The 26,377-nt window shown below is 46.6% G+C and overlaps 1 protein-coding gene across 4 annotated transcripts in view; it reads right to left on the minus strand.

Moving 5' to 3' along the window:
- TRAK2 (trafficking kinesin protein 2) overlaps positions 1–26,377 on the minus strand; it is a 704,082-nt gene that overhangs the window by 508,651 nt on the left and 169,054 nt on the right. For 2 of the 4 annotated variants that reach the window (XM_078680216.1, XM_078680218.1), the window contains exon 4: positions 9,684–9,746. The exons of the other annotated variants lie outside the window; for them this stretch is intronic. In XM_078680216.1, coding sequence (XP_078536342.1) covers positions 9,684–9,746 — 63 coding nt within the window. The remainder of the gene's footprint in view (positions 1–9,683; positions 9,747–26,377) is intronic. 4 annotated transcript variants of the gene reach the window in all.

A 26,377-nucleotide genomic window follows, 5' to 3' on the forward strand; every position in this document is an offset into this window, starting at 1 on the left:
CAGCCGTCTGGACTACGGCAACTCCCTCTACGCCGGAACCACCGCCAAACTCCAGAAGAGACTCCAGCGGATCCAGAACACCTCAGCACGACTCATCCTGGACATCCCCCGCCGCAGCCACATCTCCGGACACCTGAGAGACCTGCACTGGCTCCTGGTCAACAAAGAATCACCTTCCGTCTCCTCACCCACGCACACAAAGCCCTACACAACCAAGGCCCAGGATACCTCAACAGCCGCCTCAACTTCTACGCTCCCACATGCCAGCTCCGATCGACCAGCCACGCCCTCGCCGCCGTCCCCCGCATCCGAAGAGCCACCACAGGAGGAAGGTCCTTCTCCTACCTGGCCGCCAAGACTTGGAACTCCCTTCTGACCCAAGACCACCTCGCCTTCAGGAAGCAGCTCAAGACCTGGCTGTTCGAGAAGTAGCGGCCCCTCCTCCCAGCGCCTTGAGACCCTCCGGGTGAGTAGTGCGCTATATAAATGCTATTATTGATTGATTGATTGATGGCGAGTATGCCACAGATGAGGCGGATATTGCTAACATCTTCCGAGACTATTACTCGGAGTTGTACTCCTCGAGGAGTGGCGATCTGTCAGCAGAGATTCTGGATTACCTGGAACATATAAAGCTCCCGTTCCTTACCAACTCACAGAGAGAATTCCTCATGTTTCCGATACAACACGACGAGATTAGGGAGGCCCTGGCCTCCATGCACTCGGGCAGCGCACCTGGCATAGATGGTCTAACGGTTGAGTTCTACAAAACGTTCCAGGAACAACTGCTACCGCATATCTCCACCCTGATAAGTGACATCTGTATTCAGGGTAGTATGCCGGGCTCTATGAGGGAGGCACTGATAGTCACTATACTTAAACCAGATAAGGCACATGACGAGTGCGGATCCTACCGACCGCTGTCGCTATTGAATGTAGACGCTAAGCTATATGCCGAAATCCTAGCTACGAGACTTGCGCTGCTAGCCCCCGAGTTGGTAGCCCCGGAGCAAGCGGGATTTATACCCAGCAGAAATTTGACGTATAATGTGCCTACGGTACTGGGGACCATTCAGCATGTCAGGCAGGACGTGGAGGCCATGAAGATATTCCTTGATATGGAAAATGCATTTGATTCGGTGGAATGGCCGTTTCTCATCCAGGTGTTGCGAAGGATGGGGCTGGGAGAGCCCTTCCTACAGATGGTGGGCGCCCTTTACAAAGGACCCTCGGCTAGAGTACGGGTTGGTAATGCGGTGTCGCAGCCCCTCTACATCGGCAGGGGTACTCGCCAAGGATGTCCTCTATCCCCGTTGCTGTACGCCCTGGCGGCAGAACCGCTGGCTTGTGCGCTGAGAGAGTACCATGTTCACGAGGGCATATGATTCCTGACCTACAAACTTACGGACTCAATGTATGCTGATGACACGCTGCTTTATGTTCATAACCCTGCGACGAACCTGTCCCCTGTGCTGAGAGAGGTGGTCCACTTTGGGGCGCTCTCTGGTCTTAAAGTCAACTGGGCCAAATCTGTTGTCTTGCCGCTCACACCTGCAACAAGGCAGGTAGAGATGGAATACCAGCTCCAGTGGTCTGAAGACCCGATTCGGCACCTTGGAATACAACTCCATACAGACCCGGAGCTGCTAATTAGCCAAAATTACGGAAGAGCAGTTAGCAAACTCGAAGATGACGTACTGCTCTGGAGTAAACTGCCGCTCTCTTTGATGGGCCGCATAGCCATTATGAAAATGGTAGTCTTGCCGAGATTCCTCTTCCTATTTAATGCCATCCCGATAGTCCTGTCCAAGGCTTTTTTCAAGCGGCTGACGAGTCTTATGATTAGCCTAGCGTGGGCTGGGAAGCAGCCCAGAGTCAGTTGGTCGATCCTCACGCTGCCCTACAGCATGGGAGGCCTGGGCGCCCCGGACCTTGAACTTTATTATAGAGTGGCACAGGCGTCGCATCTGCACACTTGGGTGCATGGAGATAAGATGATCCCGCATGTTCGTATGGAGCGACTCTTTGCTCACCCGCACCCACTCCCGGCTACGATCTGCCTACCTATGGACCGTAGAATCGGAATGCTAGACTCTATCACTGCCACTAACCATGCGTGGCACTCGCTTTTACAGAGACAGGGGGAGCGCTGCTATATTCACCAGACATGCCCCTGGAGTGGATGCTCTGGCTTTCGCCCTTGAAGGAGAAGAGTATCACTAGGGCACTGAAGAAAATCGGTTTAAGCTGAGCGGGTGACCTCTTTCATGATGGTGTGGCCAAAACCTGGGATCAAGTGGGTGGCGACTTCAGTGAAGTACCTATGATGCAGCGCTTCCAATTCCACAGGGTGCGTAGTGCTCTGTCGGAGTTGCTTGGCGCAGATATGGCGGAGCCCCCAGAAGTACTAGAACTGACATATGTCATCAAGACCAAGGAGCCTCGCAAACTCCTCACGAATCTTCACAGGATAGCTAGGTCGAAGGGAGAACATCAGTTAATGAAAGCGAGATTGGCATGGAATAGAGACCTGGAGACTGTGCTAGATGACGTGGTATGGCGGTACTGCTGTGAAAGCACGAGGCGGATCTCCAGTAATGGGCGACACAGGTTGATACACTTTAAATTCCTGCAGAGGGTCTACTACACCCCGGAGAGACTTCACCGGTACGGCCTACGGCAAAATGCGGACTGTGAACGATGCCACGCCGCTAATGCCGATTTCATGCACCTGGCATTGCACTGCCCGGGAGTCCAGATTTTCTGGATAGATGTCTTCTCGGAAATGAGCAGGATCCTGGAGGTAGACTTGGCCCCTGAACCTGGTTTGGCTCTCATAGGCAACTCCAAGCGATTACCAGTCGCGATACGTAGGCTCACAGATATGGGGATGTTAATGGCCAAGAGAGTAGTGGCGCACTGTTGGATGCGAGGCCCGCTCCCTACCAAAACTAGATGGGCGCGAGACATGTTGTATTGTAGTACTCAGGCGGAGCATTATAGTTAATTTCTGCCCCCAAGGAGCCGCCCTAAGAACTTTTGGTCCAATTCTCCTGAGGCGAAAAGCCGGGAGTAGCGGTTTTAATATTGTGATATTGTGATTATTGTGTTTTTAAAACTTACTATTCTACTGCCACAGCACTCTGCACTTCGAGGGCGCCGTGTAGCGGACCTAGCGCTCACGTGACCCCCTCCCTCCGGCTTCCATCGCGGCTGGCCACGCCCACCTAGAGGCCACGCCCCCTTCCCGCCCTTAAGATTTCCTATATCAATGTGCAACCCCAGAACGCGCAGCGGACGTGCGCAGCGGGCGCGCCTAAGGCAAGCCCGTCTGCGCCCGTCCGCGGCCGGGCGGGGCTAGGGGCACGTCCCCATGCCAAATTTATTTGCTACTCCTCTGAGGAGATCACCTCCCTCCAAGGCCAATGGCCACTCTCAGAATCCATCTGTAGGCATATTGCCTCGTTAGAGCTTGCTCCTTTCTCTTCCCCAATATTGCCGCCGCCTTTGCCGGCCTTACCATCGCACTTCCCTCCCCTGCCTGATCCCCCCCCCCTCTACTCCTTTATTATCTGTTTTTTTACTCAACACCAGATCAGCGGTCAAACACCATCATGAGCTGTTTGTCCTACTCGACTCCGAGAAGCCGGACATACTGCTCTTGACCGAAACCTGGTTCTGTGATTCGTCCCTCCCCGTTCTCCTGGCCACCCTCCCCCCTTCCTATGTTGCCTTACGTGCTGATCGCCCGGCGGGCAGGGCAGGCGGTGGTGTGGCATTAATCGCTCAGTCTGATTTGAACTTTCAAACCCTTTCCTTTCCCCCTTTCCCCCCCACTGAATTCCTTGTCGCCCGTTCCCTTTCCTTTTCTCCCCCCATCACATGCCTCCTGATGTATTGACCACCCCAGTCTTCGTCTCTGTTCTTACCAGCATTCCAAGACCTATTGGCCACCCTGGTGGTCAACTACGCTTCGGTCCTGGTGCTCAGTGATTTTAATTACTGGCCTTCCTACCCTTCAGAGTGCACTGCCTCGAAAGAGTTCACAGAATCTCTTCTTTCCCTGAACTTTGTTCCGCACATTTCTGTTCCCACCCATTCTCACGGTCACACACTTGACCAGGTGTGGTCCCTTAACCTCCCAGTTTCCCCGGTGACTGTATCCCCCTGTCTCTGGTCTGATCACGCCCTTATTTCCTTTTCCATCTCTATCAAACCGGTGTCCAAAGTCCCACACGTCAAAAACACCTGGGCACGAAATTGGAATAGAGTTGATCTCCCCTCTTTGACCTCTCTGCTTCGAAATTCCACTCCGACCCTTTCTGGCCTCTCTTCCGACTCTCAAGCCAAGGCAATTAATGCCTGGCTAGCTGGAGGCTGTGACTTAGAAGCTCCCTTGCGTCGTATTTCCACCCGTCGACCCAAGGACTCAAATAGGTGGTTCAACGACAACTTAAAAAAGCTTAAACTGACCGCCCGACAGGCAGAGAGGCATTGGAGAAAAGACTATTGTCCCTCACTAAAAATCCTTTATCTCACATCACTTGCCGATTATAAAACAGCAATTCTCGCTGCCAAAACCACCTATTTTTCAACTAAAATAACGTCAGCTGAAAATAAACCCAGGGAGATTTTCGGTATAGTGAACGACCTAGCCTTTTCCGACAGAGACTTACCCCAAATTCCCCCATCCCAGTCTCTGTGCGACCAACTAAACACTTATTTCTTAGAAAAGATTGTAACCATCAAGGCCAACATCCCTCCCCCTCGTCTGCCTTTATTGACCCTTCCCCTCCTACCGTTCAATGCTGTCTTACCTCCATTCCCCCCCTCACTGAGGAAGTATTCCTGGAGATTCTCCCTAAAGTAAAATCGGGTTCTCCGGCAGATATCTGTCCGGCACGAATTTTGCAACAAATCTATTCCTTCTGTCCCGAACCCCCCATCACCTTCCTCAATAGCTCCCTAACCCAGGGAGTCGTGACGCCTGCACTTAAATCAGCCACTATAGTGCCCATCCTGAAGAAGCCTGGCGCTGACCCGTCCATCTCAGCCAATTACCGACCCATTTCCCTGCTGCCCTATTTGGGCAAGGTACTGGAGCGCCATGTCACCGCGGTACTCAGTGCCCATGTAGAGGTAAACGGGGATTGGCTCCCCGCCAGGCTGGCTTTCGCCCCAGGCACTCGACCGAATCAGTTGTGGTATCGGTCCTAGATAACCTCAGGAAGGGAATGGATCACAACCAATACCAGGCGCTGGTGCTCCTCGATCTCTCCGCCGCCTTTGACACGGTGGACCACACCATCTTACTGTCCCGTGTCAGGGCGGCTGGTATTCAGGGATCAGCCCTGGTCTGGCTTTCCTCCTTCCTGAGGGGCCGCACCCAGGCGGTCCGGCTAGGAGACTTCACGACTACCCCACTCCCCGTCACCTGTGGTGTCCCCCAGGGTTCTTCCCTTTCTCCCCTACTGTTCAACCTTTACATCTCTCCTCTTATTTTCGCTCTTCAGCAGCTGGAGGTCACCGTATTTAATTATGCAGATGACCTCCAGCTCATCTTTGACCTATCCTCCTCTTCTCTCTCTGTCTCTAACTTCCAGTCCATTATGATTTTTATCAGGGACTGGATGAACCACAACCACCTCAAATTGAACCCGGATAAGACCGAGTTGGTTCTCACTGGTGGTTCGTCCAGTCCCTGGAACTCCCTTTTCTGGCCCCCCTCTCTTGGTCCCGCCCCCACACCATCAGCTACGGTCAAAACACTGGGAGTCAAAATGAACAACCATCTTACCCTTCAATCACAAATTAGCTCCGTAGTCTCCTCTTGCTTCCTCACCCTCCGAACAATCCGCACTGTTTCCCGCTTCTTTTCCCCCCAGGCACTCAAATTGATCATGGCCGCACTAGTAATTTCGCGGCTGGATTATGCCAATGCCCTTTACAACGGCATCCCGGCATACAGCCTGCGGAGGCTCCAGATGGTACAGAACCAGGCGGCCCGGCTTATCTATGGTCTCCCACGTTACCATCACTCCACACCCCTCCTTTAGGGAGCTCCATTGGCTTCCTGTCAGGGAACGCTCCCTTTTTAAAACCGGCTGCATGACCTTCCAGGCCCGCCAAGGCACTGCCCCTGCCTTCATCTCCTCGCTGATAAGCGAATACGTTCCCTCCAGAGAGCTTCGTTCCTCTTCCAAGTCTCTCCTTCAAGTCCCACGTTTTAAGCGCAAAAAGTGGGGTGGAGCCAATTTCTCTATCTTGGCTCCCACATTTTGGAACTCCCTTCCCGACCACCTACGCTTTGCCACTCATTATGTCTCTTTTCGGAAAGACCTCAAAACGTTCCTTTTTAAACAGGCCTTTTCCGTGTAAACTGGCTTACTCTTGTCATTTGACTGCTTATTCTGCTTCAGTTGTCGGACCTTTCATTAGCGCCAAGAAACCGTACGGTGAACGTTGCGCTTTACAAATGTTTTAAATTGTAAATTGTACCAGACGTATTTAAGTGGCGTGTAGCGGGAGGTGGCCACAAGTCAGGGGACGGAAACGCTGGTCCAGCAGACTCATAGTGACCGGGAGCCAGAGCAGCGAACAGTTGAGCTGGCAGGGCACATACAGGACTCGGAGACTGCCTCAGGCAATTCGGCGGAGGGGGAATGAGAGATGAGTTGGAATCATGCCCGGGGTGGCAACGCAGGCACAATGCATCCCTCACGGGTAGCTGAGATACTGATGCTGTCGCAGACACACTAACTGGGGCAGCGCCGATGGAGCACTGGGGTGGCCTCTGCGAGTGTTCAGAGTAGAACTGGGTTGTAACACTGGATGTGACCTCCATATGGCAAGTACATCTTTTACACGCACTGTGCATGCAACGAAGACGGGGTTGGGGGTGGTGGGTTTCTTGAGTTGTTGGTACAGTTTATCTAGCTGGAATGCGACGACATTCGACTATACACACAGCGTAGGCATGGAAGGGAGGGTGAGTGGGATTGAGCTGATGGAGGGATGAAGGAAACCATGTACAATAGTTATGATATGCTCATTCGGAAAGGATTACTGTTGGGTCGGTCTGCCCCCTCGTGGGCTACGCCGCCAGACCTCCGGGTTGTCGGCTGATGGGGTGTCAATATATGACTGGTTTTCATTTTATATATGCATAATGCGGCCGGCCCTTGAGGTTGTCGGCTGAGAGCTGTGTCTTTGATTTTTGTGCCAATAAAGGTTTTGTAAAATAAAAAAATAAAATAAAAAAACCAACAATAAAAAAAACAGCACCACATGGCGTGCCAGAGGGCGCTGCTTATTTGCTGCCGCTGGAGCAGATTTTCTGCTCAAGCTGCAGCTTTCTCACAGTTAACAGTCCAGACTGCCCTTGACCGCACCACACTGAGAAATCGCACCAGGTGCCTTACTAGCATCCGAAAATGACGTAGGGGACGCCAATTCCCACTCCGCCAACTCTACTGCTGGAGCAAAATTTATCGCCAACCCCTACTTCTTACCTGTAAACACGATGCCCAAAGCCCGGCTTTTAATAATGTACTAGTACAATTGCCAGAAAAACAATATTATTTGGGGCACAGCCCAGCATCACAAGGCCCCTTTCCTGGGTTATGTATTTCGAGAACATATACAACAGCAGGTTGCTGACGCATTGAGTTTAATTATTTAACATGTGAATGACGTTTTCAGTGAGCCTCGTACACCTGGACCTTTGGAACAGAAGTATGTGTGCCACCAGTATTACTGAAGTATAGGTGTAAAAGAGAGGTACACTATAGACTTTTAAATTATATGGGAACATGTGGGCAAGAGGCGTTTACATATTTAAGCATTCACACCATCAGGAGAGCAAAAAGCCTTTGAATTATCAATCTCTCACTTAGATGATACAAAGAGAGATGCTGAAATAATTGCAAGTGTTTAAAGTTTCTGTGCGAGTTACTTTCTGAGTAAGAGTAATGAGGTTTATTATGATCGGTATGGGATCAGGACTTTATTGCACTGTGAGGAACATCCAGAGCAGCGTTTAACTTCTGTGGACATCTTCTGAATTACTACTAATTTCTATTTTGTATATACTTTATCACTCTACTAAAATTACAAAAAAAATTCTAAATAGTCGTGGACCCCATAACAGGCATTGCGGACCCTTAGGAGTCCACGAACCGAAAGTTGAGAACCACTGATCTAAAGCTTACCTGTATCGAGTCACTAGCAGTGTTCACAGACAAATAGCTTGCTTGTTGTGCAGCTGAGATCTTGTGGTAGGAAAGTGGTTTGTGATCCAAGTGGATTATCAACAGGCAATGGAATTGGGCACGGTCTGGCCACAGATGCACGTGCCACACCCATGGAGATAGAGCAGTCTAGAACTTTAGAACAATGAAAATTGGCCAGAGATTGAACGACTCCTTGTTTCCCGACAAAGAGAAGTGAAAGACTGGTTTCAGAAAATATGGAAGACTAAGGAAATTATCCAGATGACATAATGGCATGAAGTCTCTCCCTTATTACACACAGGCCCCTTCAAGTTTACATTGTGGCAGGTCAGCCTTGAGAACTCTGGAAGGCAAAGACACTGTGCTAGATAATACGGAATCTGTCCCCAACCACAGCAGGACAAGTAAATGGCTCTAATTTTATTGTGGTAAGTTAGTCCTCAAGGACGCAGATAAGTAGGAGACTACTTAACCTTAATCACCCAAGTGTTGTGTGATACTATTGTGTGGGCTCATACAAAACAAACTATAGCCTAAGACGCTTGGGACCTCTGGACCATCTCCATTACAGAGTCAGAATCGAAGTCTAAGTGTAGTCCAGAGGTATCCTAGAGCTGCACTGTGCAAACTTCAATAATGAGAGATTGCAGCATGTCTCACTCTGGAAATGTGCGTCTAGGCCCAGAACACACACACACAGCCCACTTCACTATAGGAGTCACATGTCGACAAATAATTTGACTTTGCTTCGTATTGGGGAAAAACAATGGGCATATAAGATGGATCCTGTTGGTTTATGGGGACACTCCAATGTAGACGTGTCCTAATAAATAGTATTGAAGCAGTAATGATGATAGTCTCGGGATTAAGTGTAATCTGAGGACTCCATCCAATAAAAAGAGAGGGGTAGTTTGTCCAGATGAAGGCTCTTTTCAATGTATAAATTGGTGCCAAATCAAGAAGAACAATACGTAGTACCTTACAATTTTACGCTGACAGTATATTGTTCATTTGGGTACCATGCTTTGCTTACACATAGATAAAACCTGACACCTCACCTTCTATAGAAGAGTTATTATGGTTTTGCAGTGTAACTGAGTTTTATGTTTAAATCATCATAAACCTTTGTAAACAGAAAAAAATATTTTAATGTTGCAGAAACAGTGATTTTCTTCTTGGCTCACAACATTTCTATGATGTAGGTATGAGCAAATAAATAATTGAGATATTTTTAAAAAACAATGTTTCCTTCTAGTGGGATAGTCCATCATTAATTGCCTAGTAAGGTGAAATTTAAGAGTAGCTTTCTACCATAATACCTATGAGTCATCTGTACATACAACACACACATACAACTGTCAGTCGCTGATAGACATAAAACCATGCACAGGAGTAGTAAAGGACAGCCACCACAGAACAACAACGAAGGAGAAAGAAAAGACCCAGAATTACCTTGAGCAAAAGGGTCGGACTGGAGAGATCCTTCCAAGGAGGAAGAAGAAAGGTCAGCAAAAGCTGAGACAGCAAGATGTTAGACAGAATAAGATAGGACATAAAAACAATCCTTTTAGTGTTTAGCTTTAAAAACAAACATGATATATAAAATGCAGAAACAAAACACTTTTAAAACAGATACATCAGTTAATACATATATTTTATGGCTGAGTATTCCACACATTGTCCAAAGGTACTACTTTATTCGTCATAGGTTTCCATCAAACCAAAACTAAAGAGAATACAGTTGAGTGGTCAGGAGTCATAGGGAGGTGTGCCATTATTTTGTATGCAGGCCAGAGAATGTCTTATTTACATCTACAAGGGCATGTATGCCCCCTTTTTACTCATTTTCTCTATCTTCACTGGAGCACATAAAACCTTTGCACTTTCTACTGCACCTGGCAGAATTCCCCCAACTTTTTGTTTTTTTTGTAAATAAATATGTATATATGATTGTGAAATAAATTGCGAATTTATATTGCTACGTACAAACTCAGTGTTTTATAATCTGTTTTGGGTATTTAAGGATAATACTGTAAAACGCATTTGGCTTGTTGTTTTGTCTCTTTCCTTTCCAGGATTAAGTCCTAAAAAGAGTAAAAAAATGAATAATTCATTCATATGTATTTGATAAATTATGTCTATGACCACTTTGTTTACATATCATACAATACCCAGGTCATTTGACTCTGTCTGGGTCATACCCCATTTTTCATAATGGTCACTTGCCATTAACAACAGAATCAGTTAAGTGTCCGAATCAACAGAACATCGTTTAAAAAAAAAAAAATCTCTTTATTAGCATCAGATTGGTCCGTGTAGGCATACAATTACACAGTAAACTGTTTACAATGAAAACGTTAGCGGTCATTATACAAAGGAAGCAAATGGAGGACTAGACCAATGACATTTACAAGCAGTGTAACACATTCTAAAGTCTAATTTTCACTTTTTCCATATCTGAGGGAAAATTGCATGCGCGGAATGATGACACAAAGAGATGTAACCTTTTTCAAACAGAACGAAAATGAATGAGCCTTCGTGATAGAGAGAGCGGCAAGCAACACATCAATTGACAAGGAAAATGGCATTAGTATAGGGGTAGGCAGACGAGGGTGGGTAAAACGACAAATGTAAGATTAGGGTGAAGCAACTATTTCAGCCGGGGCAAAGGATGCAAGGAAACAGAGGAGGGAAACATCTCGGCCCCAACCAGCATACAATCCAAAACCAGCTGCTCACGCATACCCTTTTTCCGAGAGTGTGTACACGCCAAGCACTGTGGAACGCAATAGGTAGCGCACGCTAGGGTAACCAAAACCACCTAGCCCACCCCTTCTGGGACAATAGAGCTAGCAGCTTGGGAGTGTGCATCCCGTGTAATCTTGCTAAGATACTGTCGATATGGGCCCCAGATGTCGATAGGGCGTGAAGCCGTTGGGATCTGCGTGGAGTATTCTACACTATTGGTATTGCATTGGGCAAGGCTGCGCATCCAAGACTTGGAATCAGGGATTCGTCTGGACCCCCAAAGTAAAGCAATTTCCCTCTTCGGCAGCAAGAAACCTATGGCAGCAAGCTTACGCGTGGCCCGGGGGAACTCAGCGACATAGCCAAGCAGTGCAATTTCCAGCTTGTGTTGCAATTCACACTCCAAAATGTCGCCTAAGATGTGGTGCACCTGTAGCCAGTAGGTGTGTAGTCTCGGACAGGTCCATGTGAGATGTGCAAAATCGGCATGCGGAGCTTTGCATTTAGGGCAGTGATGAGGTCTGGTCGGGTCGATTCTGTGGGCCAGCGCCGGTGTGAAGTATAGTCGCCTCAAAAATTTAAAATGTATTAGATTATGTCTACTGTTGACAGATACCTCTTTAGTGGAGCGGCAACAGGCATCCCATTGGGCGTCCGTGATGGGGCCACCCAGATCAAGTTCCCATGCCGCACGAACTTTCGCATCCGAAGCAGGAAGTGCCGCCACACAGAGTCCATACAACCTGGAGACCATGTGGGCTCCTGTTTGTGACTGGAGTAGAAAAGTCAGTGCTGCCATGTCATCTGGCGGCAGTGGGAACGAGGGAAACTGTGCTCTAAGCATGGACCTCACCCTAGTCAGGACAAAGGAGTCCATAAACGTCCGGTCCGCAAATCGCGGATCCTCGGACACCGAAAAAACATGGCCGTCCGGGAACAGATCCCCTATTGTGGCGAGCTGGTATTTGGACAACGTTCTGCAGACCACTGCCTCCGCGGTGATGGGGAGCCAGTGTGGGCTCGGCAATGGAAGCGCCGGGGAGTACAGCACGTCCAACTGGAGCAGTCTACGCAACTGCATCCAGGCCCACGATGTAGTGGACACAGTTTGTATGTCAAGTGGGTCTCTGGGTATGCCTTTGGGCAATATCGAGTTGAGGGTAAGTGGTAATACCAAGTCCGCCTCAGGTCTCAAATATGGGATCCGAGCGTCTGGATGGAACCAAGGGTGTGCATAGGCGCATTGCGCGACTAGGTAATAAATATAAAAGTCGGGCACTCCAAAGCCACCCCGTTCATAAGGCAGTGTCAGGATGCGCCAAGAAACTCGAGGATTCTTATCCCCCCACACTAAACGCAACAACAGAGAGCGTAGTTGGGTGAAAAAGACCTGAGTGAGCGGGATCGGTATGTTGTTAAATAAGTACAAAAAACGGGGAAGTATAATCATTTTAATTATGGCGATACGGCCGGCCATTGAGAGAGGGAGGCGAATCCAACGCGCGAGATTATCCTCTAGAAAGTCTAACGCCTGTCCATAATTGAGACGAATCATGGATACCGTGTCCAGATGTATGTGGATACCCAGATACTTCACCGAGTCAGTATTCCACTCAAGCGGCAACGGGCAGTCCCAGCGGGCAGTGGAGGGGGTGAGCGGAAAGATGTCAGATTTGTGCCAATTAATACGAAGACCGGAGTACTTCCCAAAGCGTTCCACCTCAAGCAGCAAGGGCGACAGGTTGGTCTCCGGAGACCTAACATAGAGAATGGTATCATCTGCGTAGAGGGAGACGAGTAACGGACCCGTCCGGAACTGGAGCCCGCGGTGCAAGTGGCGCTCCTGAAAGTGCCGTACCAACGGGTTCATGGCCAGAATATACAATAGGGGGGACAGGGGGCATCCCTGTCTGGTTCCCCGGGAGAGAGGGAAGCTATCAGAAAGCGTGCCATTAAGTCGCAGTCTTGCTCTGGGGGCAGTATAAAGCAGCTCGACCGTGGAGACAAACAAGGACGGCATGCCCATCCGGTGCATGACGGACAAAAAAAACGACCATTCTAAGGAGTCAAATGCCTTCTCGGCGTTCAAAAACACCGCAGCTGCCGGTGTATCCGGGTCGATCCTGTGAAGAACAGAAAACAGCGTCCGCAGATTAAAGGAGGTAGATCTATGGGGGACGAATCCGGACTGGGCTGGCGAAATGATAGATTCCATAAGTAAAGACAGTCGAGTGGCAAGGACTTTCGCCAAAATCTTATAGTCAAGATTCAGTAGGGAAAGGGGCCTGTAGGATCCGCACCTAGTGGGGTCCCGACCCGGTTTGGGAAGTAAAATGATAACTGCCTCCCGCAACGTGGGTGGCAGAATCCCTGACTCAAGCGCCTCCGCATACACTTCGATCAGGCGAGGTAACAGTTCTTCCTTGTACTCTTTATAAAAGTCGGCCGAAAAGCCATCCAGACCCGGCGCCGAGGAGCCCTTTAAAGCATCAATGGCTTCCACAACGCAGTCCGGTTCGATAGGCATCGCCAGAAATTCCTGCATATGTTTCTCTAGGAACACCATAGAGATTTCGTTAATATAGGGGCCAGGGTCGCGACAGTCAGCCGTCAGGCTCGAGGTGTACAATCCCTTGTAGTAGGATAGGAAGGCATCACAAATGGCAGGGGTGGTCTGATGACGAACACCCAGATCATCCACCATGTCAGAGATGTATGAAGCCTGGCGGGGGGGACGGAGCAAGTGGGCCAAGAGCTTGCCAGGCCTATCACCTTCACCATATTGCCTAGCTGAGTGTTGTGTGCAGAGATATGTCAGTTCCCTGTCTGCAGTGTCTCTGAACTCTTGCAGGAGTCCTAGTCGTCTCGCCTCCACCCCACCGTCTGCGTTAGTGAGCGTGTCCGCGTCCAGTGCGGTAAGCTCCGTCTCAATACGGGTCAGGGAGGCACGGATGTCGCGCAAAGCCCCTACATGTTTGTTAATGCAAACCCCTCTAATAGTGGCCTTGAATCCCTCCCACAGTGTAGCCCACGTGTCCACCGAGCCCTCGTTGAACTCAAAATACTCCTCTATGGCAGTACGAATGTCTTCTTTGAAGACCGGATCAGATAACGCCTTGCCAGGAAAGCGCCATTGCCTCTCATACCCTCCCAACCTGGGGATCAGTAGGGTCAGCACTATGGGAGAGTGATCGGACAGCGTGCGTGGGAGCGTCGAGTGGTCTCTCACCCAACCGGCCACCCCTGGGGAAAGGAGCCAGTAGTCTATTCTGGTACTAGTGTTGTGATACCCCGAGTGGTGGGTGTAGGTGGGCGTGTTGGAGTGCAAACGGGCCTCAATGTCAATCAGTGGGTAGTGGGCGCACATATCCGCTAGTACAGCGCGGGAACGGGGCTTGCAATCCGGGGAAGAGGAGGTACTGTCGCTGGTAGGGTTCAGCAGCAGGTTAAAGTCACCTCCCATTATCATCATATCAGTGTCTAAACGCAGCAGAACATCCTGGAGACCCTGGAAGAAAGCAGGGGAGTCCGAATTGGGGCCATATATTCCAACAAAGGTGACCTTGAAGCCCAGAAGCACCCCCGTAACTACAACATACCTGCCATCTACATCAGAGACACTGTCCGAGAGCACAAAAGGGACGTGTCTATGTATTAAGATCGCCACCCCCCTGGCATATCTGCTATAGCTAGAAAAAAACCTGTGCGTACCCCAGCTTTTTGCAAAGGAGGAAGAGTCAGCGTCCACTAGGTGTGTCTCCTGTAGGAATAAGACATCCACCCCATGTCTCGCTGCGTAGTTTAGAACTTGCCGTCTTTTCCTCGTGTCATTTAAACCCCGGACATTCCAGGACATGGAAGTAAGTCTGGAAGGACCAGACCGCTGTCCTACCTTAGCCATTCAAACGCGATGGAAACATGATAAAACATGAGTGTGCAGAACCGCCGCCCCCTCCCGCAACACAGGCATCATCCAATGAGAAAAACAGTGCGTGCGCACAAACAGAACCAAAGCGTAAACAAACCCATCCCAACCACCCACCACCCAGCCACTCCTCAAGCCCTAGGAGGCTATTCCCACCCTTACGGAGATAACCTAAAGCAACAGACAATAACAGTAGTCCAATAATGTACCTGTAAAATAAAGACAACGTAAGAGAAAAGTACAGTACGGCTCGCGCCATGGGGGTAGGCGACGCTCCGCCATGCGAGAACCACAATCGGGGCAACGTTCAATTCTCAGCAATTATGAAAAGCGCTGCAAAAGAAAAAAAGAAAAAAACAACATAATGAACTGCATGGTCAGATGCATAACACTGAGGTAAACAGCCTGTCCAGGAAAAAATGGGGTGGAGATGAGTCAACCCTGTCCGGTTTCATTAAACAGGTCAGCACTAGCCTGCGAGTCAGTGTGTGGCGGAGATCGTTGTGCATCATCTGATTTTCGAGGCGACCCTCTGTTTTTGTAGGATCGGCAAAATTCCTGTGCCTCCGCAGGGGAGTCAAAAATGCGAAACCTGCCATCCACGTCAACTCTGAGCCTGGCAGGGTACAGCATTCCATAACGTAACCCCAGTTTGCGCAAAGCAGCCTTGACACCAGTGTACTTACGGCACGCATCTTGGACCATGATCGTGAAGTCCGGGTAGAAAGAAAGCACGTCACCTTGACACCTAACTTCGCCCGCCTCCCTGGCGGCCTTCAGCGCCGCGTCTCTGTCTCTGAAGTTCATGAGCCTGGCTATAATGGGTCGGGGAGGCAGGCCCGGATTAGGCCGGGGCCCCAGTGACCTGTGTGCGCGCTCCACTACGAAGCCAGCTGTAAACGTGTCTCGGCCAAAAAGTTCGATTAGGAGGTGTTCCACAAAAGTGTCAAAGCGTCCGGTAGCTGTCGTCTCCGCCACACCAATTATTCGGATATTATTGCGCCTACTGCGCGCCTCTAAATCTTCGTTCTTAATTGCGACGTCTTTAAGGATCTTCTCTACACGTTCCAACCTTTTCAGCGTCGACGCAGCTCCGTCCTCGATGTCAGAAACTCTGGATTCCGCCAGGTCCAGGCGCCTATCGTGCAGTTGGATCGTCGCGCCCATGTCCGCCATTTTCTTGTCAAGGGCATCAAAGCGAGAGTCCAAGGCCTTGAATCCAGCACGCATCTCACCCATCATCTCAGCGACCATACCCGCGGTGTCCTTTGCCGCCGCCTGGGCACCGGTGTCCGCCTCAGTTACCGGCGAAACCGATGCCGCACGGAGGGGTGCCGAACTGAAGGTAAGTCTCTTCTGGGTAACATCCTTCTTCACCATGTTGGAAGTAATGGCGGGCAAATCACCAGTGGCACAGGACCCTATAACAACCACAGCAGCCAGATAGGCGAGCACAGCGACAGGGCACCCCGACAACAAGGCGGTCAAGACAGGACTAGAGAATCAGGGGTACCGGCCGTTTCCCAGCCCCAGGGCCAAGTCGCACCGCCGGGGCCTCAGGGTCACCAAGGCAGACGCACACAGGTCGTCAGGAAATTAATCCGGCTGGAGCAATGTGTCAGAGGCCCTGCGCAAGAAGTAGGGCCAGCAGACGGCCGTGGTGGTCTCTCGGCAGCAGCCGGCAGGTCTAGGGTCCCGCCGAGACAGGTAGCCAATGAGTGCGTAGTGTGGGGACCAAGTAGTCAGGTCCTCGTGGCAGCAGCAGCACAGATGGGCGATGTCGCGCAGGTCATGCAGCCAGCGCCGGCCTCGTAACGTTGCACAGGCGTCCGATACACATGGCCAATCTCATCAGCAGGAGAGCAGGAGAGTGTGGAAGGCCTGGGCCTGCAGGGGGATAGGCGCGGGTCTGGGGTGCACGGTAGCGGTGGGGGCAAAGGTGACAGGCCCCCACCGAATGCAGCAAAGTGTAGCCGTCCGCAGAGCGCCTAGGAGCCCGCCGGCCACACCCCTCGCCAATCACCCCCCAACCCCGGAGCCCGCCGCCAGCGCTCCCCGCCCGCCGCCCGCCGCCGCACCTCCCGGGCAGTCCCCAAAAATCGAGGCCCCGGCTCCAAGGCCGGACCAGGCCGCAAGTGCCGGTCGCGCACCGAGGGTCCACGCCTCTACCAACGGACACCACCGGGGCCGAGCAGCGGACCCGGGAGAGCACAACAGCGGCCCCTAGGCCGAGGGGGACAACGAAGAGGCAATCAGGGAAACTCACCAGGCGCTCCGGTGCTGCGAAGGAACGGCCCACGAGGCACCGCCGGCCTCAGCACCCCTCAGCCCCGTTCCTCTCTCGCCCGGCGGAGCTCTACAGTCAGGCGGCCATTCCGTTCGCCTGCGTAGCCACGCCCCCAACAGAACATCGTTAAAGTAATCCTACCCACGCCCAAAGTACCATTCTCTGCTGAAATTAAAGTGGAAATGTCTAACAAAGAAATGAAAAGCTGAAAGAGGGCAGCCCTATTTAAATACTCAGGGAGTACTTAGAAGAGTGTTAGACTTGTAGAGAGACAGATGTGCAAGCACGAGAGTCATAATGGCCGCCTGACATTAATCTCTGGCACGCTAATCCGTACAATGATCGGTTTTCACTGTTTTTGGAGCTTATTACACTTTAGTATTCTCTTTACCCCATGTGACGAGGAGTCTCCAGTCCCCTGCATGCAGTGCATTTATGTAGCTTTGTGATCGAGACAGAGGGTGAAACTTTGGGCCGCAGTCCTCCTACTGTCAGTTTTAGCTTCTGCACTGGTGAATTTCCATCAGATTTATATTAGTTTGGCTTATTACCCTACCTTACAAATTTGCATGCAAATATTTGTTTATTTGTCAACATACAAAGCGAAACTACATCTTCTGCCCATAAGAGTAAACAGGCACTATCTCCACCAACTAATAAGTCAAAAATTGTTGACTCTTCTTAACTTTTACTCACTACTATATTAGAGGAATTACACGCTGTTAGGTCTAACACTGACAATATTGTTACTGAGGTTAAAAATATTCATAATGATATGGCTGGTCTTTCCATGAAGGTTGCAGACAATGAAACTAAAATGATATTCAAGTAAAAATGGAATAACTAATTCCACTTGTCATGAAAATCCCTCTTTTGAATAAACTAATGCTAGACTTGGAAATTAGAAACAGACAATGTAACTTGAGAATTTCCAATTTGACTGAAGACAGAGGACAAGGATTATAGATGCTATCTTGAGAATCTACTGCCTAATCTCTTAAAATAAAAATTACCAGAAAAACTAAAGAGCATTGCATTCTATTCCACAGTAAGGCTGGCTAAACCAAACCAAGACAAGTGATATTTAAAGTTTTTCATCACCATCATCTTATTATGTTAAAAAAACAGCAAGAAATTCCTACTCTCATGGTTAATGATAATAAAAAATTCATCCATCAAGACTTTGCTAAAGAAACAGTTGTCATCCTGAAGGACTTTACAGCATTGTACCACGACTTAGAAACTCTGGATTTAAATATGGTCTTTCTGATCCTTCCACCACGCGCATTTGGAAAGATGACGTTTCTATGTCATTTCACCATCCAGAAGATCTTTGAGCATTTTTAGATAATCACTTTCTGCTTTCAATTAATATCAGGACCCATGAAACGGATACAAAAAATAACATATAAGGGACTCTACTTTTTACTCACTTATTAGCCGTATTTATATAAAGTTTGGATCATCATGGGCTTTTCTCATCTGGCTATTCTTCTTAATACACATGTGTATCTCACACTTATTATTAATGTTCCCTGTTGTCTATTTGTGTCCTTTTCTTTTGTTGCTCTCCATCCTCGAACTACTTCATTGGTCTCCACCTCTTCCACCTTATCTTAGTGCGGTCACCGGTTTGTCTTTCTCCTTAAATATCTTGACTTATGGGTAATAGTCATAAAATTTAAATTATGTCTCTGAATGTTAAAGGATTACAACGGCCTGTTAAATGTTTGAGAATTCTAGATTATTTATTTAGACATAAGGCTGACATCTGTTTATTACAAGAAACCCATATTGATGACAAAATCTTAGCCTAGAAGAAAAAGAAATGGAAGATCAATAAGGATTTAACAAGCGCTAAGAAGCAAGTAGATTCCTCCACCCCAAGATGGTTTGACAGGGAGTGCTCAAAGACCCACAATGATTTACTTCAGGCCCTGAAACAGCAGCCAAGAAACAGGGCTTTGGTGATAGGGCTTAGGAAAGAATATAGACAGGCCATCGAGACTCGCAAAAAGTCAATAAAAAGTGAGGCTTGGGACAGCTTAACAACGGCTAATGTTCTGAAGGACAGCTCTAAATTCTGGATGGTCATAAACCATTCTTATTTCACTGCATCAACTAACACTGTTATGGACTGTGTGATTCCCGAAGACCTATGGGTGGATCACTTTAGTAAAATTTATAACAGTGATATGATTCCAGCACCCGGTAGATCCCAACAGCCTCTGACAGAAGCATCCCCCCTTGTCTTTACTGAACCAGAGGTCAGCAGGGCTATTGATGAGATGACCAAACATAAGGCCCCGGGACCCGACGGCGTCCCGGCAGACCTATACAGCTCAAGATCACCCCTGTGGGCTAAAATACTCACCAATGTTTTTAATGCAACGGTCACAGCAGGGTTCCCTAAATCCTGGTCCACCTCAACCATTGTTCCAATATACAAGAAGGGCTCAAGAAGCGATCCGGCCTGCTATAGGCCGATTTCGCTAATTGACTCTGCCGTTAAGATTCTTGGCAGAGTCATTTTACGCAGACTGGGCATCATTACTAAAGAGAAGGGGGTCCTCTCTGACCTCCAGTATGGCTTCCGTGAGAAACGAGGTACAATTGACCAGTGTTTGAACCTCCATATGCTGGTCAGTAAGTACACCATGGCGAAGGAGGGCCACCTATATCTGGCCTTTATGGACCTCTCCTCGGCCTTTGACTTGGTCAATAGGGCCAAGTTATGGGCTATATTGGCTGGCATTGGGTTTGATCCTCCCCTGGTAGACTTCTTGGCCGCACTCCACGAAGACCTATCAGCCTCCATTAGAATCACCCGAGAAGGAAACACCACCAGACCTTTTAACTCCAGAAGAGGTGTGAGGCAGGGCTGTATTTTAGCCCCGCTCTTGTTTACTCTCTATTTTAACTCCCTGGATAAAGCCTTGGAGGGGTCCACACTTGATATTCCGTATGTGGGGGGCTGCGCAGTGCCCGTTCTACTATATGCGGACGACGCGGTCCTCCTAGCCCGCACGGGCGTGGGGCTAGAAAGGCTTCTGGACGCGTTTGGTGATTTTATGACAAAGTTAGACCTTTTCATTAATAACAAAAAATCACATGTTATGGTGGCTGGGAGGCGGCTAAGGCCGAAAAAGCTAAAATCCTTTACCTGCTGTGGAGAGAGGGTTTCCAGGGTGCAAGTCTTCACATACCTGGGTGTGATTTTTGAGGAAAAGGGTTCGTGGAAACCACAGGTGTCTGCGAAATCAATAGCTGTAACTAGATCAACCTCAGCTTTGCTGAGTTTCGCAAAGCGACTTGGCTCACGACCAATGGAGGCATTACTGAAAGTTTACAAAACTAAATGCCTATCCATAGCCACTTACGGTGCATCGCTGTGGGGCTACTCCTCAACTGGCGAATTGCAGATTGTGGAAAACCAGTTTCTTAGATCTCTACTAAGTGTTCCACAATCGACACCAGTTTTTTCACTACACTCGGAGTTAGGTTTAGGCTACATTACTGACCTGCTTCTTTTGGCACCATTGGTATGTTGGGCCAAAACCTGGCTGAACAAGGACATTACACTTAACCACACTATTCTCAGGGATTGCATGGCTCTGGATAACGTTTCAAAGATTTCGTGGCTGGCTTACGTAAAAGGCGCACTGGGAAGTCTTGGCAGGCCCAACCTTTTCAGCCAATCAAACACAATATGTAGGGGGGACGTGAAATGGATTAAGGATAACTTCTTGAGGAGGGCATTGCAAACGCGGGAGAGTGAGGAACTGACTAAACCTAGAGCCAGAGCCAACTTCCTCCTCCTGACTACGCCCTCAATTGAACCTTACCTAAAAATTGTAAGCCGCCCATACCACCGACACTTGCTTATCAGATTTAGGTTCAACATTATACAGTATTCCTTAGGTGACTTCCCCGTATGGGGGATCCCAGACGAGTCAATCCCTTGCAGCTGCGATAACTTTTCAGAGCAGTCCCTCATGCACTTTGTAATGTTTTGTGATCATTTTAAGAAGTGTAGAATGCAGTTTTTCGCCCCTATCTTAAGGGAAGCTGGTTTTGTACAAGTACGCCCAGCCCTACTTTACTTACAGCTACTAGGTAGCCCTAGGACAGTCTTCGGGGTTGCTAGCTTTCTGGTCGCAGCCATGCGTTTGAAGGCCAGGAAGCTATCCCCGAGGTACTTGGAAGGGTGACATCACTATACTGTAGATTCTGTTAACGTTTTTAAGTTAATTATTCTCCTCTTTATTACATTGTGATTGAATTGTATTTGTACCAACTTTTTAACTACAAGAATGCATTAGATACTGCTACCGGGCTCGACTTTTTAAAGATTTTAACCATAGAATTATGTGACATGTCAAATTTTTTAAATATGTATTGTCTTGTTGCTTTTATGATTTTAACTAATCGAATAAAGCTTGCTTTTGACTTTGACTTTGGATAGGTCATATGCTTTCTTCACCAGCAGCAGGTAAAAAAAAAAAAATGGAGTGGCAAGTCTATTTTCTAAAACACTTCAACTACAAATTTTAGATCAACATTAAGATTCCTATCTGTGAAAATTAAACGTGGTACTACTGTTTTACATTTGATTAATATCTATGGCCCAACAGTTGGTGGCCTGATGTTGTGGAACCACATTACCTCTGAAATTACTCAACTTAGAAAAGGTCCTCATATTGTTGGTCGAGATTTTAATCTGATTTGTGATCCCCTTTTAGAAAGACTCTCCTCTACTAAATATACACCTGCAAAAGCTTTTTAGTCACTTAAAACTGTTTAAATAATACAAAACTTGACATTTGGCAATTACATTTCTTAACCCATTAAGACTTTACCTTTTTCTCCAACCCACACAATTCTCATTCACATTTAGATTATATATAAGCACCCAAAGACTTGGAAAAATCTATCACTCTGATCAGTAATATTGAAATAGCCAATCATGCAATGATTACACTATGTTTGCAAGTAAATAATTCTTGATCGCGCATGAATGTTTATGCTGTTCTTCAAGATGATAATTAGGCTAACATATTATCCGCTATTCAAGATTACTTTTATCTCAACTCAGATGGTGTAATATCTCCTATTGTAAAATGGGATGCTATTAAAGCATTTATAAAGAGAGGTAACTATTTCTATAAGGGCCATCGCAAATAAAGCATGTTATGCAAAATTATTAGATTTGGAGAAAGAAATTGCTTAATTTGAAAGGTTATTCGTATATTCTAAAAATATTGCTTTTAACTACACAGTAAAAACTTAGATACAACTAAAATTAATTACTATAGCTGGAATACAACGTCCTTAGCAAAAAGCTACATTTCGTTTTAATGCTAATAGATCTGGGAAAATGCTATCTATCTTCGGATTAAAAGAGATAGAACTCAAATTCATGCTATTCACAGAGATAATGGTACAATTGCTTTATCTACTCCAGAGATTGTTGATGAACTTCTTAAATTGTATTCCTCGTTATACAACAAGCCAGGTTTCCTTGACTTTCAAGAGACAGATGCTTTTATTATCTGCTAACCTTCCACAACTTTCCTAATCTGACCGGTCTAAACTGGATATACCTATATCTAAACAAGAAATTCTAACTCACTAATTCCCTCACTCATAGCATGAAAATCACCAGGACCAGCTGGTATACCTGCGGAATTTTATAAAGCATTTTCTACTAAACGTACTCCTCATTTACATCACTTATTTATTGATTTCAGCAAATGGTTGCAGATTCTTTTACTGAGGTTTTGATAAAAGTATTACCTAAACCAGGCAAAGATCAGACCAACATCTCAAACTATCACCTTATCCCTCTAATAAATCAATATTGTAAACGTTTTGCACAAATCCTGGGCACAAGACTGGCCAACATTTTATCATCACTCATACATATAGATCAAAAAGGTTTCATGAAAAAGAGGTATTCTGTTAATAACACAAGACTTTTGTTTTATGTAATAGACACCATCTCCACCTTTACTTCACCCTTTGGACTTCTTGCTCTAGATGCTGAAAAAGCTTTTTTTGGGGTGGGGGAGGAGTAAAATCACTGGCAATTTTTATTTAATATCCATCTTGTTTTGATTTTGGAAGTGTATTTATTAAAATGGTATTAGCATTATATGGTACCCTTTCATCATAATGACTTTTTATTAATGGTCAGTTCGCCAACTCTTTTTTTCTTTATGGAGGAACACGGCAAGGATGTTTATTTTCATCACTTTTCTTGCTAGACATCAAACCTTTACTTTCTAGTATCCAAACTTCTAAGGAAATTATAGGACTTGAACCTGCAAATTTACACTTAAAACGTATGCTTATGCGGACGGTGTCTTATTATACATTAGTAATCAAACAACCTTTATTCCTGCAGTACTCAATCTCATATACAAATACTCCAATGTCTCAGGTTATACCTTAAACACATAAAATTCTAAAATATTTTCCCTGAATGTTCATTGCACCCCTGATGTGTTAGAGAATACGGCAACAGAAAAAGTTAAATTGTTTGGGAATTCAATTTTCACATTCTCTTAAACACTCAATTATATTAAACTGACGATTTGATTACTAGAGTCACTGAAACAATGTGCAACTGGTCTCCATTGCACTTGCCATGGCGGTGGAAAATAAAATCTATTAAAATGTACTGGCTCCTCTTCTTATTTTTTACACTTTATCAATGCTCCCATTACAATTACCTCTCTTATTTAAAAAACTAAAACAAATACTAGATAGCATTTTCTCAAAGTTACTTTGGCTTTATACACTTCCATGGCTTTGCTAGATCAAACTCAAACTTTCCAAACTTAAAGGGGGACTTGGTTACCCTGATTCTTTTAAATTATCATAAAGCATTTATTTTGAAACAAGGCCCTCTATGGTTTACACTTTACACGCATTGACACTGTTCATTCACTGAAATAACTCCAAGTGGAACATTTGGTCACAACATTTCCTTTGCTGACATTATCTATGGCTATCTCGAACAAGCTTCTCAAATCATCTGACATTATCAGATCGCCTAAACTAATCATACATGATTGATTCTTCATTTTTCTCACCAAATTCAAAACCAACCAAACTAGCTCAATGGCATAATCCTTTGATAAATGTAATCATACCATCAAATCTTGGCAATCATGGATAAATGCAGGTATGTTTTACCCTGGGGATATCTAGGATAAAGGAGTTTAATTGTCATTTTCAGAATTACAAACTAAGTTTTGCTTAAATCTTTTCTAAATACTTTACCCCAAAATACCACAGACTCGGAAATCTGTATCAGGGCTTTTTCTGATCTTCGTATACAGTTTCTAAATTTTACAAACAATTAAACAATTCATGTGAACCTAACTCGAACTTCCTTAGTAAATAATGGAATACAGAACTTTCTACAGATTTCTCCCTGGATACAAGTGTGGCTATCAAATATATTAGGATAGTTTCCTGCGCCTTTATTACAAACAAATGCTTTCATTTTGTTTAATTGTTTATGCACTCCTTGCAAATTGTTAAAGGTTAAACGTGTTGATACCCCTCTCTGGTGGAATTGCAAAGTAAGTGAGTCTTCTTTAAAACATATTTTGTTCAAATACATTAAAATGTTCACATTTTACAGAAATGTTTGGGATATTAGATTGAAAATACTTCCCATCACTGACACCCTCACCTATGACCTGATTATATGTAAATCTACTGCATTATCATCTACATGACCGGATCCTCATAATAATCTTTATGACCACCTGATCTCTAAAGCTATCAAATCCTTGACGACTAATTGGAAACCCACTGACACATAATCAATCCATACTTGGTGGTCTTGGATCAAATACTCATTGGTTTCAAAAGCTTGGGAGACAGGTTGATGATTATATTGCCTTGTAATAACTCTCTTGATTATATATGTTATTTTTATAAAGATCTGGTTGAACACCTGTGACATAAGAAGTAACTCTTATTTGTTCCTTATTCAACTTTTCTTGTCTATTAAATTACATGACGTTTAGTCATTTTAGGTATATTTATAATTCAATTACTGTATTTCAACATTTCTGCTATATATACCATTATTGTATACTTTTTTGTGTTATGTGGTAAATAAATAATTAATTACCGGTACTATTTTTGAATACATTGAATAAAACAGATAGCTCAATAAATAAGAGACAGGATTCGAGGTATCTGAGTCTAACAGGCTTTAATCAGGCATAAGGGAAGGGACAGGAACGGGATAGCCTGCACGGAAACAGAAAGGGTGGCAGCTGCAATGCCTCATTGACAGTGCAGCATTTATATAGTATAATACATTACATTGCATACAGTAGGCGTAGCAGTAGGCGTAACTCGTAGCAGTCGCGAAAGATAAGAACAAAATGGGTGTAACAAGAAGGCGTGTACAGGGCGTATACATAAACATGTGATGAAGACGTCACAGAAGTGTCATAAATGGGGCGGAAACATGGAGGGGGCTACCTGAGTAGCTGGGACCTTTAACCTAGTGGTGCGCGCAAACGGGCAATGACGTGTTACCAGGGAGAACTGGGGCTATGACTTCTGCACTAGAAGAGGAGACTAAAGTCTGCGGTGTCAGGACGACATGTACCTATAGCATATCTGGTATCTGGTGTTTGGAGTACATGTTGATAGAATCCAAAAGTTATCAGGGCAAAGGCTACTTGACACTAAGACTGGTGCATGCATTATTCTACATGTATTGCGTGTGCGAGGAATATTCTATGAATATTAATACAGTATTTCTCTTGCATGGAGACAGAAAGGCTAGACCCTGGCTGAAACTATTGATGCGATTCAGTAGCTTAGGAATGCAGAGAAGGAGGGCTGAACTGATAACTAGAAGCATAACATACTCTTGGCAGACAGGCAGGCAGAGCCAGGCCGGGCCGGGCACTGTGCGGCAGGAAGTAAGCGAAGGGTCAGGGATGCAGGTGGGGGCTGCATCGCTCCTCGGAGAGGGTTCAGGAGACTGGAGCTTGAATCTAGTGTCCGGGCCCTTTTGAGGCCTAGGAACGGGGACAATGCGGTAAATTAACGTACACACTGTAAAACATGGCAACATAGGCCTAATACTCGTTACTTTCACGAGAACTGGAAGCTGGCATACTAGAGTTGGACACAACTATAATTGCG

This window comes from Lissotriton helveticus, chromosome 3_1 (assembly GCF_964261635.1).
Source record: "Lissotriton helveticus chromosome 3_1, aLisHel1.1, whole genome shotgun sequence".
NCBI lineage: Eukaryota > Metazoa > Chordata > Amphibia > Caudata > Salamandridae > Lissotriton > Lissotriton helveticus.